General features: G+C 45.7%; 1 protein-coding gene across 3 annotated transcripts; it reads right to left on the bottom strand.

Annotated features, from left to right (window-relative positions):
* Positions 1-11,493: 11,493 nt before the first annotated feature.
* LOC117861079 (uncharacterized) lies at positions 11,494-15,569 on the bottom strand. 3 transcript variants are annotated; one of them, XM_034744548.2, is made up of 8 exons: positions 15,282-15,569; positions 14,072-14,234; positions 13,596-13,681; positions 13,454-13,496; positions 13,319-13,375; positions 13,167-13,224; positions 12,054-12,760; positions 11,494-11,958 (listed from the first exon to the last, which is right to left on the bottom strand). In XM_034744548.2, exons 2-8 carry the CDS (start codon positions 14,216-14,218, stop codon positions 11,926-11,928), a joined length of 1,131 nt encoding a protein of 376 aa, XP_034600439.1. In that variant the 5' UTR covers positions 14,219-14,234; positions 15,282-15,569; the 3' UTR covers positions 11,494-11,925. The 3 variants fall into 3 exon arrangements, with proteins under 3 accessions (XP_034600439.1, XP_034600436.1, XP_034600438.1); XM_034744545.2 differs by having other exon boundaries at positions 11,494-11,963; positions 15,282-15,568; XM_034744547.2 differs by lacking the exon at positions 15,282-15,569 and adding an exon at positions 14,852-15,230 and having other exon boundaries at positions 11,494-11,963.
* Positions 15,570-15,587: the final 18 nt, after the last annotated feature.

Raw genomic sequence — 15,587 nt, 5'->3', positions numbered from 1 at the left:
CGCGTTGGGTGGGTAGGATGGCAAGGCGGCGAGGCCGACTCCCCGCCGCGATAGTGGAGAAAGACGGTTGAGCAATGCAGGTAGTGAGAGTGGTGTGGTTAGTGAGTGGCGGAGCTTGAGCTCATTGTCACTTTGTCAAGGGGCGATGCAAACACTAGTATCTTTAGCATCTATAGAAAAATTGCAAATGGCAGGGGGTCGCTGCCCACCTTGATCTGCATGAAGCTCCGCCCTGTGGTTAGTGTTGGCGGCGAGGGCTCCCCTGCCGGAGTCGAGCGAGAAGGTGGTGGTGGCGGTAGAGCTTGACCGTGGCGGATTTGATGAAGAAGACACGATAAGTGGTTGGTGTCAAGTAGTTGTGATGGACCGTGGCTACGATGGTGACGAGCAAGGTAGAAGTCGCATCAAATCCGTGTCTGTAGCAATCAATAAATTTGACTAAATGGGTTAAACCTAAGCGGATGCAGGTTCGTGTCTTTTTAAAATGTCTATTTATTAGGTCTATTTTGCATAATGTCGAACTATTCCTATAAATATTGCTAAATGAACGCCGTAATAATATAAATCGATTGTTTCTTGATCGAGCAACGCTCGAACTTTATCCATTCGATGTGCTCAATGACCTGGTGGTTTTGGATCTTTTGGTTACGACGAGACCAGTTCACTTTTTATCGATGGTGGATCCGGCACTGGAGCCACTCGAGACAGGATGCGAAGCCAAAATTTGAGTACTTTTAGGGGAAAACACTTTTCACCGGCTTCAGTAAAACAAAACGCTGTAACCACACAGCAGCTTTTTCATGGCGACCGATGAACCGAGGCGAGCGACAAATTCACTGTGCAGCTTTACCGCGTGTCCCCTCGCGATGCAGCAGCCAGTAGTCGTATACCCCTTTGGTTGCAGCTGTTCTGTACAGGTGCTCAGGGAAAAAAAGGAAAGTTGAACGAAAGAGAGCGTCAGGGACATGTCACGAATCACGATTCCTAATTCGTACGGAGCTCCAGATCACCCTGTAAAGTCGCCGAGAAATTAAAAATGCAGCCGAAGAAGTGAAGAACGCACAGGTCAGAGACTGAGGATTAGGAAGCACGAGCCTGTGCCTTCGATCCGCTTTGCTCCGTCCTGACCTGACACGGAGCCATGTAGTGGCAACAGGAATTTCTCTGCAGACACGGGTAGAGAATTGACCTTTAGTTCCGGTTGGTAGGGTGCATATCTCTCGGATATCCATCCGGGATAAACTAACAGGGACAAAAGGGGGGGTCTTTAGTCCCGGGTCTTTTAACCGGGAGTAAAGGTCCCCCTTTAGTCCCGGTTAGTGTCACCAACCGGGACTAAAGGGGGTCCCTTTAGTCCCGGTTGGATTTCCCAACCGGGACTAAAGGGGTCCCCTTTAGTCCCGGCTCAATTCCAACCGGGACTAAATTGCGCTTGCATGGCACTGGTGACGCCTGAATTTTTCATGCATGCATCACGTATATGTATAGTAGTACCGCGGCCCTTTTAATTTGTTAACCTTGTAGTTGAGATTTTTTTAGAACGAAATCAACTAGTATTTAAACGAATGGGATTTGTAATTATACAATTACTATATATATACACAATCCTTATACACAATTCATATACACAATTCAACTAGCTTAGTACAAATCGATCATAATTAGCGCGTATTATATATACAAATAAATCAAAGTATCTTCCTACGATTTTCCCGTCGTGGTGTTGCTGAGAGGAGTGTCTAATTGTCGTCCATCGTAATAAAATTCTCCTCTTGGATCTACCACCTCGTCCATTATGAATCCAATGAGACCTTCACATATTGCCGCTACTCTTTCTTCCTTCAAGAGTCCTTGTTGAATATTTAACATCTATAATTTGGAAATTTGTGAATGTTACATGAACAAATACATATAAGGAGCTAGAAAATAATTAACTAGTAATATATTTATTTTACGTACTTTAAAGTTGTGCGGCGTCATCTTCAGTCCCTTGGGTCCCAAAAAACTGTGCATGTGCTCACAGATGTAGTAGCCACATAGATTATTCCCGGGTTCCTGTCTTAAGCACTTCAGCGCGGAAAAAAATAAGTTATGAACTATTCGTGTTATACAATGTAATAAATGTGCAGACTTCATACGTACCGGGAAGTCTGTGTTCCATGTAAGATTTTCTTTGAATGGACCTTTGTGTGTCCTTATGAATTGTTTCCATGCGCTGCGGATTAGAATAATGAATGACATAGTGTAACAGGGATAAAATTTAGGAAATAAATTTTTGCATAGAGATAAAGGTCCAGAATTATTACAAGCCTAGCATGTCTTGCAATTCTTGGTAGTCCACCGGATCTTTCCTTAACGAATCAAAGACAGTGACGTGGCTTCTTTCAAGCTCAATTATAATAAGGATCCAGTGGAAGCTGCGTGCGTAAAATGTTCATGCATATTAGAGCTAACTAACATGTAGAGATAAGGAAAAAGACATCGAAAGTAGACGGTATACACACACTTACTTGAAGTTGTATGGAAGTAGTATGAAATCCTTGAATGTTTGTTTGTGTAGGAAATTGTATATTTCCGCAAAGGTTTTTTCCGGCGCTAATTGTATCTGTTGTTGGTTAACTACAGATGGATCCATGAAGCCTACATGTAGGTACGCCTCTCGGCGGCATGTCTGAATTAGCATCCTACATGAAATGGAAGATGAAGTTAGTACGGTGACGCACGCCAAAATTTACATGTAGAGATAATAAACGGACACTTACAGAATCCAAGCGCTGATCAGAGAGACGTCCAGGGCATCATGATGGTACACTTCGTATATATCCTTGAAGTCTAGCCACAGCACTTTCTCCCCTTCACCGTGAAAATCTATCGGTTTTACCTTCATGCCGATCATCTCCCTCGAGTTGGCGGATGCCGTCATGTACCATTGATGGAATTCGTACATCTTTGTTGACAGCTTCCGTAGCATTGAAGGCTTCACTAGAGGTTTGCCTAGCTCATAAGGCCATCTCGGCTCAGGGGGTGGTGCAGTTGGCGTCTCGACTTGCCCTATGCATTCATCAAGTCCCAGACCTGTTTCTTCCATGAATTTCAATATATTTGCTTGTTGATCCAAGGGCATTGCTTTTACCCGTTGAGCATCTTTTTTTGATAAATGGCTGAGGTCGGGGACTGGACCTTTGGAGGATGATTTTCCTTTTCTTTTATCCTTTTCATCAGCCTTTACTAGAGCCCGTTCATAGTTTGACAAGAGTGGTATCCTTTTCTTGGCTCCTTCCTCCATCCTGATAAAAAAGTTTAAATCCCGCCGACTTACTGGCGGTGGCTCCATCTCCCTTGCCTTTTTTAATTCGGCTTGTTTCTTGAACCACTCACTGGCCTCTCGTTGGATTTCTGCCCACTGTTCCGCATGAGACATTGCCTCAAAGCGTTCCTTGCGAGCCACTTCAGGGTCGACCTTTGTTTTCTTCTTTCGAGGCTGTCTTTGCTTGGAAGGCAGTGCTCGTGACTTCTTGAGTGGTGCTGCAGGTTCCTTCGAGGGGGCCGCTCTTGGTGCCGGCGACGGTGATCGGGGAGGGGTGTTGTTATTGTCGTCGTCGCTCCCAGGATGTGGTGGAGATGGAGACCTTGATATAGATGGAAGCGACGGTCCTGGAGCAGGAGATGCCGGTCTCGAGGTATGAGGAGAAGGTCACTGCTCGGGATCTACGGGGAGCGGTCTTGAGGTCTGAGGAGATGGCTCCGTGCGGGGAATAATGATGTAGCGTTTCTTCCATAGAATGATCCCATGAAGCGCATCTGCCAATGTCTTTTCCCCGTCGCCTCCCGGGAAGTCGAGCTCTAGACCTTCATACTGGGCATCTACTATTTGCTCGACGCAGACGCTGGCGTAGCCTGTTGGAATGTCCATACCATGACTGCTCTGCCCTGCCAGCGTTGGTAACGCACTCCCGTACGCTACCTGTACATATAGCAGAAGTAAACAAGTTGCACTCCGATCTCGAGGCCTGGATCAATTGACAAGATTGCATAAATATTATGTATAAGTATACCTTAATAGTGAGGTTGCCGACCGGTGCATGCAGCTCACATGAGGTCCGTTGCGTGATGGCATCCACGGGGAACCGTTGCTCCTCCACGGGTAACCTGGGCGTCTGCGCATCGGGGACCCCTGTAGAAGCACAACTGCTCCCGAGGCGTTGAGAAGGGCTGGCGGTGTGAGGATTCGGCAATGCTCCAGATTGCGCCAACTCCGCAACTGCGTCGGTCACCCGCCGATTGATTTCATCCATCATTCTTTGTTCTAGCATCTGCCGCCAGCTCTCCTCCATCTGTTCCTTTCTTCGCTTCCGGCTTCTGTAAGAGGCGCTGTCGCCTCGGAAAGCGAACTTCCACGGAACCACCCCGAACCCCCGGCAACGTCCTGGGTGCTCTGGATTACCGAGGGCCAATGTGAGCTCATCATTTTCTCGGTCCACCCTCAACCTCCCAGCCTTGGAATCTTCAATGTTCTTCATGAGATGTTCGGCCTTCTCACGTATTCTGTCATTGAAAATCAGCGTCCCATCCTCTTGGCTTAGGGAGCCTCCATGAGCGTAGTACCAGTTCTTTGATCGTTCGGGCCATTCAATAGTTGCAGGTATGATTCCCCGTTCGATCAGATCTTGTTCCATCTTTCTCCACTTGGGAATTGCTGAGCCATACCCACCTCGCCCCAAATGATGGTGGTAGCCCTTCTGACTAGCATTTGCAACGTTGGTCGTGATCTTTTTCACACCTTCTTCACTCCTCTTGTATTCAACAAATGCATCCCAGTGGTCCCTCAACTTGGGCCACGCGTTGAAGTCTGGAGTTTTGCCCTTCTTGATGTAGTGGGTGTCCAGCATCTTCTTGAATGTCTGGAATTGAGTAGCCATCTTCTTAAGTGTCCACGCTTTGACATCCTTCTCGCTATATCCTTCGGGGAATGTGAAATGTCTCTTCACGTCTTCCCACAGCATATTCTTTTCTGTCTCTGGAAGGGCGTACGGATTATCGCTTCTGCCCTTTCATTCTCTGATGCTGATAGGCACGTTGTCCCGGACGATTGCCCCGATTTGACTAACGTACTTCTTTGCTACTTTCTCGGGAGCAACCTGCCTGCCCTCTTCTGTAACTTCGGTGATGACAAGCCTCCCTTCCATCACCTTTGTACGACCTCGGGTCTTCTGCCCTTGTGTCGATCCGGAGGGCTAACAGTTCAAGATTCGTTAATTAGTACGTAGTAGTAGCGGTGGCGTGAAACAATACAAGAATGGTTGTATATACCTCGCCGGAACCTTCCGCCACGGCAAGTTGTTGCTGCGGCTGTTGCTCTTCATTCCCATCGGCAGATATGTTGAGGAACATGTCCGCCTGGGTGCCCTCTTCATCCGTGTATGATAGTGGAACGTTGTCGCCACTACCATCACCAGCGATTATCTGCTCCATGATATACCTTGCGGTCTCATCGTCTGCCATTTCAACTATTGCTGGAAACATACATGGAATCATACATGACAGTCATAGAAATCGTCTTAATACAAATTTCTATGAATTTCTACAAATTTCTATGAATTTCTACAAATTTCTATGAATTTCTATGAATTTCTATGAATTTATACAAATTTCTATGAATTTCTATGAATTTCTACAAATTTCTATGATTTTCTATGAATTTCTACAAATTTGTACGAATTTTGACGAATTTCTACGAATTTTGACGAATTTCTACGGCGGCGATAAGGGCGGCGGAGGCGGGACGGCGGCGGTTAGGGCGGCGGTACGGCGGAGGCGGTTCACCGGAACCAGGGGCGGTGCCTACGAATTATTCAATTAAATTATTTGAATGCGCAGAAAAATCCATGTTAGTATGTGGTTAACAATGTTCATGTATATCTAAAAAATCTTCACCTAACAAATTTAATAACACATGAAATCATACATAGGGTAAATTACAAATTGTATCAATTAATACACAAAGGTCATGTACATTTAACGCATTACAATACAACGTTGTAAAATTTCTTCTTCACGAAAGTTCCTTGATCATGATCGCGGCGTAAGTACGGAGCCTCTTCTTTGGATAGCAGGATGCTTGGATCAACTTCAACGGCGAATGGAGGCATGCCATCAAACTGATCATAATCATCTGATTGGTCTGTTTTATCCTCGACTCCCACGATTTTTCTTTTACCTGGAAGAACTATGTGGCACTTTGGCTCCCATGTCTCTTCTGGATTCCTCTTGGGTTTGCTGCACATGTCCTTCACATAGAACACCTGATGCACATCATTGGCAAGTACGAATGGGTCATCACTGTATCCAATCTTGCTCAGATCTACTATTGTCATTCCGTACTGATCTTTGGTGACGGCAGTTAGCTTCACCCAATTGCAAAGAAATAGAGGGATGTACAGCGGTCCGTATTCGAGTTCCCATATCTCCTGTATGAAACCATAATACGACTCCTTGCTATTATTTCTGTCCATGGCATCTATGCGGACACCACTATTCTGGTTCGTGCTTTTCTGGTCCTGGGCTCTCGTGTAAAATGTGTAACCATTTATCTCATAGCCTTGGAATTTGACGATTGTGGTAGCAGGTCCCCTGGCTAACCAGGCAAGCTGTGGGTGAATCTCAGAGTTACCCATAAGTTGTTGGCGCAACCAGGAGGGAAAAGTTTCCATGTGATGACGGGTAAGCCAAGCATCGGATTTGGTCGGGGTTTTGGAAGCTACCATCTGCTTGTGCTGCTCGATATACGGAGACACAAAGGATGACTGTTGTAGAACAGTGTAGTGTGCCTTGTCGAACAAATCAGTATCATTGCTCAAACTTGATTTCCTTCCAAGGGTGCCCATTCCTCGGAGCCTCCCCTCGTGGCGTGAAGTTGGAACCCCAATCGAGTCAATTGAATCAATAAAATCAACACAAAACTCGATCACCTCCTCTGTTCCATATCCCCTGCCGATGCTTCCTTCTGGACGGGCACGATTACGAACATAGTTTTTTAGGACTCCCATGAACCTCTCGAAAGGCCACATATTGTGCAGGTATACAGGTCCGAGAATACCAATCTCTTTTACTAGGTGAACCAGTAAGTGCGTCATAATATTGAAGAAGGATGGTGGAAATAACAACTCAAAACTGACAAGACATTGCACCACATCGTTCTGTAGCTTTGATAGCTTGGATGGATCGATTGCCTTCTGCGAAATCGCATTGAGAAACGCGCATAGCTTTACGAGCGGCAACCGGACATTTTCTGGTAGAACACCCCTCAGTGCAACCGGAAGCAACTGGGTCATCAACATGTGGCAGTCATGAGCCTTGAGATTTGTAAACTTCTTTTGTTTCATATTTATTATTCCCTTTATATTCGAGGAGTACCCAGACGGGACCTTCATACTATTCAAGCATTCAAACATGCTATCCTTCTCCTCCTTGCTGAGAGTGTAACTGGCAGGACGTAAGTAGTGCTGTCCATTATCTCTCTTTTCCGGATGTAGGTTATCTCGTTGCCCCATGGCTTTCAGGTCCTGTCGTGCTTCCAATGTATCTTTTGAGGTTCCATAAACACCCATGAAGCCTAGCACGTTCACGCAAAGATTCTTCGTCAGGTGCATCACGTCTATTGCGTTGCGAACCTCTAGGATTTCCCAATAAGGTAGCTCCCAAAATATTGACTTCTTCTTCCACATGGGTGCATGTCCGTTATCATCGTTCGGAACAGGTTGGCTACCAAGTCCCTTTCCGAAGACTACATATACATCCTTCATCATCTCGAACACACGCTTTCCATTACGGTGTGCAGGTTTTTTACGATGGTCTGGCGTCCCTTTGAAATGCATCCCGCTCTTTCTCAGCTGGTGGTGAGCAGGGAGAAATCGACGATGACCCATATAGACGACCTTCTTACAGTGCTTCAAGTACATGCTATCTGTGTCGTCTAAACAGTGGGTGCATGCCCGATATCCCTTATTTGTCTGTCCTGAAAGGTTACTCAATGCAGGCCAATCGTTGATGGTTACGAACAACAGTGCTCGTAGATTAAAGATCTCTTGTCTATCCTCATCCCACACACGTACACCTTCTTCCTTCCAGAGCTGTAAAAGGTCATCAACCAACGGCCTTAGGTACACGTCAATGTCGTTGCCGGGTTGTTTTGGGCCTTGGATAAGTGCCGGCATCATAATGAACTTCCGCTTCATGCACAGCCAAGGAGGAAGGTTGAACATACAAAGGGTCACAGGCCAAGTACTATGACCACTACTCAACTCACCGAATGGATTGAATCCATCAGTGCTTAAACCAAACCTTATGTTCCTTGCTTCACTTTCAAAGTCTGGGAATGTTCTATCAATTGATCTCCACTGTGCCCCATCTGCGGGGTGTCTCAGCATCTCATCTTCCTTACGGTCTTCTTTGTGCCATCGCATCAACTTAGCATTCGCCTTGTTCCTGAACAAGCGCTTCAAGCGTGGTATTATAGGGAAATACCACATCACCTTCGCGGGAACTCTCTTCTTGGGAGACTGCCCCTCGACATCACCAGGATCATCTCGCCTGATCTTATACCGCAGGGCTTCGCAGACGGGACAAGCATCCAATTTCTCGTATTCATCACCACGATAGAGGATACAGTCATTAGGGCATGCGTGTATCTTCTGAACATCCAATCCGAGAGGGCAAATAATCTGTTTAGCTTCATATGTTGTGGACGGTAATTCATTATTCTCGGGGAGAATCTTCTTGACAATGTTCAACATCCCCTGAAATGCCTTATCGGACACACCATTTTTTGCCTTCCATTGCACAAATTCTAGTGTCGTACCTAGTTTTTTATGGCCCTGCTGGCAACCTGGGTACAACAATTTTTGGTGATCATCTATCATGCGCTGCAACTTTGCTGCTTCCTTCTCAGTTTCGCAATCTCTGTATGCATCTCGTATCACCTGACCAAGGTCATCAGTAGGGTCATTTTCTGCAAACTCATCTTCATCAGCCTCGCCCATTGTAGTACCTGCAAAAGCTTGGCCTGCAACCCAGTCCGGAATGGTGTCATCTTCCTCCTCCTCCTCGCCATCTTCCATTACAACCCCTAGTTCACCGTGCTTGGTCCAAACCAAATAGTTAGGCATGAAACCGTATTTAAACAAGTGGCTGTGAATAGTCCCCCAGGAATCCTTTGAATACTCCTTCCTGTTATTGCATTGGAAGCATGGACAACATACGAACCCATTCTCTGGCTTGTTCGCTTTTGCCACTTCGAGAAAATAATGCAAGCCATCAATAAACACCTTGCTCCGCCTGTCTGCATTATACATCCATTGCCGGTCCATCTGCATCGTATTACGCATGAAAATGGATTACACTTGACAATGGATTACGCGTGAAATCAATTAAAGATCCAAACAACATGGTACAATACAACAACATGAAGATCCAAATACACATATTTAAATTAAAGTCTCAAACACTGCATAAGTTGTTCAACTTGAAGACCGTGATCATCTCGCGAGGATGTCCTCAACTGGGCGGTACCGGTATTCGTCATGAAAGAGGTTAGATGCTACGGAAAAGGGGACACGGTCACGATGTCCGTATCCACTCTTTGTCGTAGAATCGAACCTCCTTCTTGACATACGTTGCTGCTCGGCGGAAAAAATCCTCGGAGAGATGAACACGGTATGCAAGTTCAACAAGTAGCAAAAGTCATCTATGTACAAAAATTCTTTCCTTACCACTACAGAAGTTGTTGAACTTGAAGACCGTGTTCATTTCGCGAGGATGTCCTCAGCTGGGCGGCACCGCACTTCGTCATGAAAGAGGTTAGATGCTACGAAAAAGGGGACACGGTCACGATGTCCGTATCCACTCTTTCTCGTAGAATCGAACCTCCTTCTTGACATACGTTGCTGCTCGGCGGAGAACATTCTCGCCGAAATGAACACGGTATGCAAGTTCAACAAGTATATGGATTTAAAAAACCATATTGAATTTGATAAGATAAACCGTCTAGACAAGGTAGCATATGGATTTAAACCACTGCAATAATGCATACTATATATGACACATCAACCTCCCTCACATTCTAGCTCAAAATACCTCTCCATTTTTCTACTTCATCATCACATTGTAGCAAATAATCTTTCCATCTCCAAAGAATAAATCAAAGCATAACACGAGGATGAAGTAGCAAACCTTCGCATTACTTGTGTTGGCCGAGTGAAATTCCCACGAAAATGAGGGAAAAAACTTTGGGCAGCACCTCCCTTGCTTGGGCACCACCGGAGAGTAGGTGAAGCTCAGCTCTCTATCAATGTGCTGGACTGCTCGGGCTGGAGGAAGAAGAAAATCTCTGTCTCGGGATATAGTGGGGGATGAGTTTTTATCCCGGTTAAAAACTCCAACCGAGACAAAAGAAACACCTTTTGTCCCGGTTGGAAGTTTATCCCGGTTGGAGGATCCAACCGGGATAAAAGGGACACCCTTTTATCCCGGTTGGAGGCACCAACCGGGACTAACCCTTTTATCCCGGTTGGTGCCTCCAACCGGGATAAAAGGGTGTCCCTTTTATCCCGGTTGGATCCTCCAACCGGGATAAAAGGGTCCCGCCACCGACGCCCCCCCCCCCCCCCCCCCCCCCCCCCCCCCCGCTAGCCGTTGCAACCGGGACTAAAGGGGGCCTTTAGTCCCGGTTGCAATTACCAACCGGGACTAATGCTCCCCTCCAAATTCCCGCACCCCGGCGCACCCCCTTTTGTCCCGGGCCACTTTTAAACCGGGATAAAAGGGGGCGGATCGAAAGTCAGTTCTCTACTAGTGAGACGTGACGCGTCTAGTTTCACCCCGACAGGTTCGGTAGACGCGTATGGGTGTCGCAGATCTCCAAGTGGCAGGTCGCGTAAGATTTGTTGTGATCCATCAGTTCAAACCTCTCTACGGCCTGGTTTGATTTACCGGCTTATTTTTAAGCACCTGTCACATTGATGTTTAGATACTAATTAGAAGTATTAAACGTAGACTATTTATAAAACTCACTATATAAGCGGAGGCTAAACGGCGAGACGAATCTATTAAGCCTAATTAGTCCATAATTTGACAATGTGTTGCTACAGTAAATATTTGCTAATGATGGATTAATTAGGCTTAATTAAGCTTAATAGATTCGTCTCGCCGTTTAACCTCCACTTATGTAATGAGTTTTGTAAATAGTCTATGTTTAATACTTCTAATTAATATCTAAACATTCGATGTGACACGTGCTAAAAATAAGCAAACGGAACCAAACAGCCCCGTAGTGCACAAGAATTGTTCTTGTTCATCTACAACTAACACCTTTTACCAGGTTGCATCTGCGATGTCGAGTCACTGGCATCGCCGCCTCTGTTCTGACGGTAAAACTTCTGCCCCTCAAATGCTGAAAACCAGTACTGATTCAGGCAACTCAGTAACTTGGTCAGGGGGTGTCAAATAAGAATTCAATAGGCACCACATTTTGCCAATTTTGCGCAGCTGCAGTTGCAGAAGTACTGAACGATCATCGAGCTTGCATAGCAATTACAATCAGTTATAAGTCTTCTGTAGATAATAGCAACAATTGCTATGTAATCCGGTACATAAGGCACCATAAATAGGCGGTTCCTCAAAAGCTGAATGCCAGCAGCGACTCAAATTCAATATCCCATGGAGATGGAGCTACCAGCCGCACCAGGCATAGTGCACCGAGCCGATGACTGCAAAATGTTAGCAATCGTTCGCTGAACCTAGTTGTTTTGGAGGTCGTCGCAAGAGATTCAGAATTGTTGATTGGTGGTTGCAACTGCTCTGTCCCTGCCGAATGGAGATCCGGATGGAGCAATCAGGCCGAGACTTTGCATGATCCTGATCTGGCGCGCGCTAAGTTGCCCCGGTGTCTTCACCACTGCTTCCCTGCTCTGGTGAAATCTCGTCAAATTAGCGTGTAAAATTTGAGATCGTAACAGGAGTTGGGAATTGTGGAGAGTGGGCAACAGGGTCTGACTTACATGGGTCGTATCGGTATTCCCTTTCTTGGTTTCTGGACTTGTTGCTTGCAAGGAGTCCTCAGTTGCTTCATCTCTACGCCTTTGCCTGACATTGCTTGACTCACCCTCAACTCCACTACCACTCTGCTTGACGCCTCGTCCACCCTTCGTAGAAGCAGTAGCACCACCACTCATGATGTCCTCAGTAGCACCACAAATTCCATTAATCACTTCATCCACGTAAGCCATTTCAGCATCATGCTCCCTGTCAATAATATCTTTGAACAGAATATCCCTGACCATAGCTTTTATTTCAGTATGAGGAGCTGAAGTTCCATCCAGCATTGAAGCTTCAGTTGCATCTTCACCTGCATGCCTATCAGTGAGTGGTTCTGAACTGTCTTCAGCTGCATCCAAGTATTGCTTGGCATCAGAACGAGCTGATCGTCTCAACCCTTCCCTTCTGTCCACTGAAGCACTTTGAACACCATGCTTCTGTCTCTTATTCCTTAAACCTTCAGCTGAACTTTCACTAGAAGCTTTGTCAATGGCATCATAAGTAGAACTTGATTGTCTCAGACGTCCACCCTTCCTTTTCCGAGCAGTAACTCCAGTAGTTTCAGTGCTCCCAACATCTTGGTCTTCCTCTTCACTATATTGTGGCTTCAAACCTTGTTTTCTGACTTTTCTAGACGAATTCTTCTTTGAGGTCCCTTTGGTGGAACCACCTGAAATCAGTTTAGAAAATTTAGGTGTATAGCAACTGAAGCAAAATTAAATTTGTTTTATTGACAACGAGCTCGAAATTGAACTTATTTCACAAACAAGCGAATAAAATTACATGTTGCATAACTGATATTTAATAACACCATTGTTCAAAACATCTGACACTTTAAGCAACCACAAAATGAATTGTCTTTAGTCTTTACATAAACACTATGGCACTATGCCACATAACATGTTCCCAAATAGCATCAAAATGAAGAAATTCAATAAAACAGAAAATACCCTTGTACAAGAATCACTTAAAAAAAGAGGGTGATGAATAATCAAATGATTGACACGAGGACCACCATACCGAGTATACATGGCATGTATGCATTAGATTGCGCACCAAAGAAGAAAAGGTTTCACCTTTTGAGTTGACAGCTTCCTCATCATAAACACTGGGCGAGTTATCACAAGACAGCTCCTGCATTATTGAATTAGACATGTTTCTCAACGATCTATACCAATTTTTTTACTCGTAAACTGTCTAGTGTAAATAGTAGAGATGACTGCCATACCTTCTCAATCACCTCACGGAATGTTTCCATTGCGCTCTTGTTTTCTTGTTTTAGCATCTGCATACAATGAACTCATATGAGAAATCCTTATTACCACCACTATAGAACAAGGTCCATATCATTGTCTATGCATACCATTTCAAACTCTGAGTTAGACTTCCAAGGATCTACGTACAAGCTGAAAGTTAAATAACAGAAACAAACAATAAAAGAATGTCACAAAGAGTATCATTACAGAAAAGAAAAGAAAGGACTAATGTGTCATAGGATCCCTTACTATTGACATGTGCCATAAAGCCGGACTAGGCAATCATACTTGTCTTTCTTCTTAGGCTTGCTACCAACACATGATTCATCAATGACCTTGAATTCAGAAAAAAAAAAGAATCTGGGTGTAATTAGATGCAGGGGAAGCTAGAGTACAGAACAAGTAATATTAATAAAAAAGTCCTGACTTCAGATTATACGCATGCTAAGATGATGGCACCTGAACTGTAAACACTGTTCATTTCAATTGTTGTTGATCAATGTTAATGTTCAAACACAAACGCCAAGCTATAGTACCAGCCAAATTTAGATTCTTAATGTTTACTTTTACTAAGCTACCATCTGTCCAGTGTTTACTTCTGATGTGGGCAGTAAGCAACAAGGACATTTGCCACTAGCAATCTAAACTTTTGCCTAGTTACAGAGGAAAAGCGTACTTTCTGCACTAAAAGATATGCTAACAAGGTGCAGCGTCATAACACATACCTGGGCTGGCCACCATGAAGATCCATCAAGCTTAACCCATGTTACATCTCCCAAACGAAAATTGTGCCGTAACTTAATTTCTGGAACCCGAGAAGTTGGTGGGCTTCCATCAACATCACGATCTTTCTGTACACTTTCATTCACCATAACGATCAGTGCAAACCTGCATCACCATGGAACAAGAAAATTGTTATGGAGATTGTACATTTCGTGAGCTGGTTGCTTAGTGGAAAGGATGTCACTCTACCAAGGATCATTTTCAAACATTGCAACTGCAAGGATAGATCAGGGCATCCGCACTACCTATCTGATGCCAAAACCGTCATAAAGGCTACAGCTCATTTTATTATGCTTGTTAAAGCAGCCGCATATCTACCCATGCAGGGGCGGACCCAGTATAGGACATGGGTGTACACATGTACACCCAATAACTGTTGCAAAAAGATTGAATTTAGAGCAACTCCAACCCACTTCCTATTTTTGACCTCCTATTCCACCTAAATAAGAGTCTCTCATCTGGTTTCTCTCTCCTACTTCACAATGATCTCCAACAACCCTCTTATATTTGCCCTCCTATATTCAACTCTCCCATATTTTATTCATATCAATCTCATCAAATTTCAGATCACTGCTGCCACCAACATTGCTTTCATCAAACACGTTCACCCGGTATCCATATTGTTCCATGTATTGCAAGATTCAGGCATATACGAATAAAAATAGCAAGAGAAATAAGTAAAATATGGAGCTGCAAATTGAAGCTATGCAAGAATATTGGACCATCTCTCCACTCCAATCCCCTTTCTCGATTTCTCTGCTGCCGCATTGGCTGCCGCACGCAGTCACGCACACAGCTGCCGCCCAGGAGCACAGGCAGGCTCCCGCCGCACCGGCGCCGAGCTTCCTCCCCTCCCCAAACCTCCTGTCCTTCCCGGCATCCCTCTCCCTTCAGCTCGCATGTGCCCGGGGCAGCTAGCCTCTCCCCCTGACGCACACATGTGAAGCGGCGCGTGAAGCTGCAGATCCGCGCGCGGACCGGCGCGGGGAGCTGCGGGCCTGCAAGGTGTGGCGCGTGGGGCGGAGCAGCTCGGCCAGCACGGAGGTTTGGGTAAAATCATGGTCAGATCCGAATACAAATACCATATGTTAGGGGTTTGGGTGTTTAATTTCGCGCAGCAGGATGGTAAGGGAGGGGAATAGGCAGGCATACCCCTGTCGGACGATGTTCGTCGCCGGCGAAGCGCCCGTCGCTCGATGAACAACGGGCAGAGCGACTCGACCTGTCGTCGCCGCTAGAAAAGGAAGACTGAAGCTGAGAGAGAACAGAGAAGTCGTGGGAAGGGAGGGTGCTGCCGCACCAGCCGGACTCGAGCTGCAGCTGGGCAGGGGAGCGTGGAGGGCGGCGCACGGGCCGACCGCGTGGAGAGCGGCGGGCGCTGGGGGAGCGAAGGGAATGGGTCGCGGGGAGGAGGAAAACCGCAGCAGAGTAGCAGACGCCGTCGCACGGGCCGAACCG

Source organism: Setaria viridis, chromosome 6 (genome assembly GCF_005286985.2).
Source record: "Setaria viridis chromosome 6, Setaria_viridis_v4.0, whole genome shotgun sequence".
NCBI lineage: Eukaryota > Viridiplantae > Streptophyta > Magnoliopsida > Poales > Poaceae > Setaria > Setaria viridis.
This window is presented reverse-complemented; position numbering and strand designations above follow the sequence as displayed.